The 6000-nt window shown below is 34.2% G+C and overlaps 1 protein-coding gene across 3 annotated transcripts in view; it reads left to right on the top strand.

The window, feature by feature from the left end:
• The first annotated feature begins 2085 nt into the window (after window positions 1-2085).
• The window catches only part of LOC120081789 (Glycosyl transferase, family 35), a 29529-nt gene continuing 25614 nt past the window's right edge, over window positions 2086-6000 (top strand). Inside the window, exons 1-9 of one of the 3 annotated variants that reach the window (XM_039036951.2) lie at window positions 2086-2490; window positions 2612-2847; window positions 2961-3062; window positions 3548-3724; window positions 3840-4115; window positions 4402-4673; window positions 5029-5146; window positions 5272-5664; window positions 5844-5996. In XM_039036951.2, coding sequence (XP_038892879.1) covers window positions 2265-2490; window positions 2612-2847; window positions 2961-3062; window positions 3548-3724; window positions 3840-4115; window positions 4402-4673; window positions 5029-5146; window positions 5272-5664; window positions 5844-5996 — 1953 coding nt within the window. In that variant the 5' untranslated portion in view covers window positions 2086-2264. The remainder of the gene's footprint in view (window positions 2491-2611; window positions 2848-2960; window positions 3063-3547; window positions 3725-3839; window positions 4116-4401; window positions 4674-5028; window positions 5147-5271; window positions 5665-5843; window positions 5997-6000) is intronic. The other 2 variants (XM_039036953.2, XM_039036954.2) reach the window with 2 other exon arrangements.

Here is a 6000-nt window from a genome sequence, read left to right as displayed (position 1 = left end):
CCATATTTTGATATCAACGGTAGTAAAAAGTGAAGGATAAAGAGGGTATATGAAGATTACGTTTTTTAGTCACTTTTATATATGGTATACTTTTAAATGTCAAAATTTCATCTCCATGCTTTCAATAAATATTAAACTTGGAGTATTACAATTCATATATGAATTGAAATTTGGACTTATGTCATTTTAAAAAGGTTGTTAATACTCCAATAAGTTGAATTATATAATGTTCAAGTTATCTATCATATAATACACTAATGTAATTACGTATTATACTTAATAATCCTGTCAAACCAAGCATGATTCAATTAGTTAAGAAATATATCATCAATAAAAAAAATCTCTATTATTTTGTTTTATTTTGACCACATGTGAGGTGTGGAATCAAACCTCTAACCTCAAAATCGATAGTACAAATTTTTTATTAATCGAGTTATAATCATGTATATAATTTATTTTTTCTTAACAATTTATAGGATAAAAAAATTAAATCTATAACATCGAGATTGATGGAATAAATTAGGTTGATTTGGGTGAGATTGTGAACGTTGGCTTGGTTTCAAAATCCTCAATAATTTTGTATCATGGCGATAAGGGGAAGATTTTTTTCTTAATTGATCGGTGACTCAGGGAGCGGCTGTACTTTATTGGGCAAAAAATATCATTCCAAAGAGGACAAAAGATGGACCACCAAATGCCCCCAATAAAACAAGCTCTGGGATCTCATCACCACCAAGCCACCAAACAACAATGAACAATTTGCCTAGCCCGCTGCTTAAAATGGACTTTTGTTTCAATATAAGAACTATTTTATTCCTAAGATTTTACGTCTAAACTAGCCTTCAATTTTCTCCAAAACTCTCAAAAAGTTTTCATTCTCTTTTTCCATATTACTTAATTTTGAAACTTATTCCTATATCAATTAACAAATCACACCAAATTTGTCGATGACAGATTACTCGAACATTAAAACACTTGTATCCGTGGTATCAAATTTTGTCAACATGTCGATATCTCCATCAATATTTACATCTTTTCATGTGATCGACATCGATATAAGGAGTAAATTGACGTTTCTATTATATTGTTAAAAAAATCATGGAGCATAAAAATAAGTAATACAATATCACTGATATAAATATAATATAAATAATAGGCATTTTAACTTGTTTGACAAACCTAAAATTTTACTTTTTGAATTTTGTAATTCTTTAAGAGATATCCATTGACATCAAGATTATATTGATATTTCCATCAATAATCTCATAAAATTAAAACCTCAACATTTTTCTCTGCATCAATATTTTAAATATTGTTCTAAAAAAGAACAATATTTAAACGACATTTGAATGTTTGAATGTTTACTTATCGTGCTTTCAATAAATCTTAAAATTAGTTTAGAAATAAATTTATTGTTGATTTTTTTTTTAAGATTAAAGTCTCAATTAACATTAAGCATAAAAATTACTATTATTATTATTTAACCAACTTCAATAAAAATTAACTTTAAATGACTAAATTTAAAATTTATTAAATCGATGAACTTTATGAAATTAAACAAACAAGAGAGAGTAGAATTCAAAAGAAAAAAACTTTGGTTGCAGTTATTTTGTTTTGCCGTGTAGCACCCATAGTAAATGGGAATTTTTTTTTAAAGAAGTTGATTTTTTCTAATTTTATTTTGGATAATACTTGGATGCTTCTCAAGATGTATTCTTCTCCCTTTCATCACTCATATCAAAAAAATAATTTAAATATTTTATAAAATAAATAAGAATAATTTGCTATAAATTACAATATGATAGGATAATTTAATGAGATGTATAATGATAGATATATTCCAAAACGCACCTATGTATTTTTCATTTATTTGTAGTATGTAAAAAAAGAGGAGCATGAAACTAGTTGTATCCATCGTTTCTCCAAAATAAATAAGTCAAAATGATATTTAAATAAAAAAGGGAAAACATTTTATATTTATTTTGACGACGATTTGCAAATAAGACGAACGAAAAAAGAAAAGAAAGGAAAATAGAAATTCAACCAAAACGTGGAAAAAAGATAGAGGGTCCCACCATGACGTTTGGCCTCTATCTCCCGCGCTTACAACGTGCATCGTATAGAAACCACCAAGAAATTAGAACACTGCACTCAGATATACTGAAGATAAGAAACAGAATAACTTCCTTTCTTCATTCATTCTCACTTTGCTTCTACTTTCATTTTTCTGCCAGTAATCTTCATCTTCCTCACAGAAATCACCAATGGCAGCATTGCGATTATCATCGTCCTGTGTTGATTCTAATAATCCACAGTCCTCAAAATTCAAATTCCTCTCCACCTTCGCTCCAGAATCTAGTTTCCGGACCAATTGGACGAGGCTTCTGTTCTTCAGAACTTCAGTCTCGAGTTCAACAAGAAGGAAGCTGTGCATTAGGAACGTAGCCAGCGATCGACAGAAAGAACTGAAGGAGCCGGTGAACGGAGAAGGTAAATAGCGCGAAACTGACTTGAAATATAATCCGACGATTGTCTTTGTAATGATGTGAATGTAAATGTGTTTGTTAATGGAATTGAAATCTCAAATCATTGATAATCCGTCTCTTTATAGTTGTAGACAATTTCGATAGTTTTCTTCCAGATTCGGCGTCCATTGCTGCGAGTATTAAGTATCATTCGGAATTCACGCCTTCTTTCTCTCCGGAGGGCTTTGGGCTTTCTAAGGCATACTATGCGACTGCTGAGAGTGTTCGTGATATGCTTATCATCAACTGGAATGCTACGTATGAGTACTATGAAAAGATGAATGTGAAGCAAGCCTACTATCTGTCGATGGAGTTTCTACAGGTTCTTATCGTCATCGAATCACTGATTATTGTTTGCAACTTGTTTTGAATCAACGATAAGCCTGTTAGTTGTCATTGATATGAGTGTATATAATTTTTAGGGTTTGATTGCAGGGTAGAGCATTACTAAATGCAATTGGAAATTTGGAACTATCAGGAATTTATGCAGATGCTTTAAGAGTGTTAGGATGTAATCTCGAGGAGGTAGCACGGCAGGTGAGAGATATATCGGATAATTACATTTTCTCTTTGTTTCCTTCTTCGTGAACGACTTTCAATTTCTGGATTAATAGGAGAGGGAAGAAAGTTTTCTTCCAATTTCTGGTGTTCATTAACAATGTGAATGTAAACGTGTTTGTTAATGGAATGCAAAATTATCAAAATAATGATACAAAGACTTGAGAGACCTAGGCTATTACCGTTGCTTGAATGAAAATACTTCAAATGTGAGATAAACTGGTCTGATTCAGTTACATATTTAGATTTATTTCTCACTGTAGAGTTCTTAATAGAAGAATGCTTCCTAGAGAAAGTATTACTCTCAATATCCTTTAAATATCACTTATTAAAATAAGATTAATGTTTTCTAAAAAAGGCAGCAGAGTTTATAAGGAGCAAGTTCCCTCAAATGGAAAAGTTTTCTGAATTGTACTTATTTACGGATATTCATTTGTTCGGTGTCAATGGATACTTGATCGTAGGAATCGGATGCTGCACTAGGAAATGGAGGATTAGGGCGGCTTGCTTCCTGCTTTCTGGACTCCCTGGCAACACTAAACTATCCAGCATGGGGATACGGACTCAGATACAAGTACGGTTTGTTCAAACAACTCATTACAAAAGATGGACAGGAGGAAGTGGCTGAAAACTGGCTAGAGGTACAGTAGTTTTGATTCTATCTTCGATCTGGGTGAAACTGGAAGCAAATTTTGAGTTCTTGACTGTTGGTGGTCTCATGATTCCTGTGTTGATTAATCAATTTTGTTTCAACAGATGGGAAATCCCTGGGAAATTGCAAGACACGACATCTCCTATCCTGTGAAATTCTATGGTGAAGTCATTTCAGGCGCAGATGGAAGTAAGCAATGGGTTGGAGGGGAAAATATCACTGCTGTTGCCTATGATGTCCCAATACCAGGTTATAAAACTAAAACCACCGTAAACCTCCGTTTGTGGTCCACAAAAGTTGCTCCCGAACAATTTAATTTGAGTTCTTTCAATGTTGGAGATCATGCCAATGCATATGCAGCCATAAAAAAGGCTGAAAAGGTACGGAAAATTCCATGATCGTCCTGCTGAAGCTCTGTTTCTTTTTTTATCATCTTCTCTGTTCCTATGTAGCTTCTAATTTCTCGATGCAAAATTCAGCTATTAATAGGATATTTGTTGTCCTTAAAGGCAAAAACAATATCATTAGAATGTAAAAACAAATAGTACACTGACTACTAGAATTTTCCTCACTACTAGCCACATTCAAATCTTAGGATTCATAGTTTTTTTGTTGATGACTCGAAGGGGTTAAATGTTAAAAATTTGTACGTTCCTGCAATGCTAGATATGTTATGTACTGTACCCCGGAGACGAGTCACTGGAGGGAAAGACTCTTAGACTGAAACAACAATACACATTGTGCTCTGCTTCCCTTCAAGATATTGTCGCACGTTTTGAGAGAAGATCCGGGGAGGCTGTGGACTGGGAAAGTTTTCCAGAAAAGGTTGCTGTGCAGATGAATGATACGCATCCTACACTTTGTATCCCTGAACTGATAAGAATATTGATGGATGTGAAAGGGTTGACCTGGAAAGAAGCTTGGGGCATCACTCGTAGGTATTTTCTAGTGGTTTACTGGCATATAAATATTTTTGCTGCTACCCAGGGCACCAAGTATAAAATCAGTTGTGGGGATAAGTAAATAAGACATTACAATTTCAAAGATTAATGATTCAACCTTCACAATTGTTGAACTAAAAAAATCCCTATAAAATAAACTCTGATGCATTTTCTTCATTGAATTTAGTTTGCCATTTTATACTCTTTCGTGTCATTATGCACTTGCCAATTCCCATTTTTTTATAATTGCAAAGAACTCCCCATCATTAGAGTTTATACGAACAACTGATCTAGATTATCTTAATCCTATGTTTCTTTGTTTTTTTTTTCTTCCCTACTTTTGCTTTCCCAGAACTGTAGCCTACACAAATCATACAGTTCTGCCGGAGGCGCTGGAAAAATGGAGTTTCCCCCTCATGCAGGAATTACTTCCTCGACACGTCCAGATAATTGAAATGATTGACGAGGAGGTAAACATATCAATGAGTCGACCTTTGATTTTAAACATGGTTAATAGTGTAGTCGCATCAAATTCTCCTAGACGAATTGTCTTCCGGTAAATGAAGCAAAATATATTTTTTCTTCATGACTTCAGCTTATCCATTCCATCATTGCTAAGTACGGCACAAAAGATCTTGAGCTGTTGCAACAAAAGCTGAAGCAAATGAGAGTTCTAGAAAATTTTGAATTACCAGACTCGGTAATGGAACTGCTAGTAAATTCAGCGGAGTCTGCCGTTGCAGTTGCGGTTGATCTCAGTGAGGAAGCTGAAATTCTGGATGAGGAACCGTTACCTGGTAACGAAGGAGACGATACCGAAAACGAAAGTATTGCAAAGAAAATAGATGTTTCGTTTAAAGTTGATCCAAAGCATCCAAAGATGATTCGCATGGCTAATTTGTCTGTTGTTGGTGGATACGCCGTAAATGGTGTTGCTGAAATTCATAGTGAAATTGTTAGAACCGAAGTTTTTAGCGACTTCTATGAGGTAAATCCCACTAATAGCACAGCCTTCACTGAGCAACATACTGTTCTGGACTATTGTTATAATTCCCAATTAAAATTTAACCTTTGTCATACTAAAAAAATCGATACCATCACGCACATGAAACTGAGCTTGTCCTCCATTTAAACTTTACTCACTTCGCATATATCAACTACTGTCAGTTGTGGCCTGAGAAATTTCAAAACAAAACGAATGGAGTGACACCGAGAAGATGGATCCGTTTTTGCAATCCGGACCTGAGTAAAATCATCACAAAGTGGACTGGAACAGAGCACTGGGTGACAGATACTGAGAAACTGGCAACACTCCGACAGGTAC

The sequence above is a fragment of the Benincasa hispida genome, chromosome 7 (assembly GCF_027475165.1).
Source record: "Benincasa hispida cultivar pf3 chromosome 7, pf3_genome.v1.1, whole genome shotgun sequence".
NCBI lineage: Eukaryota > Viridiplantae > Streptophyta > Magnoliopsida > Cucurbitales > Cucurbitaceae > Benincasa > Benincasa hispida.
Note: the sequence above shows the minus strand (reverse complement) of the source record. Positions and strands in the feature narration are given on the sequence as shown.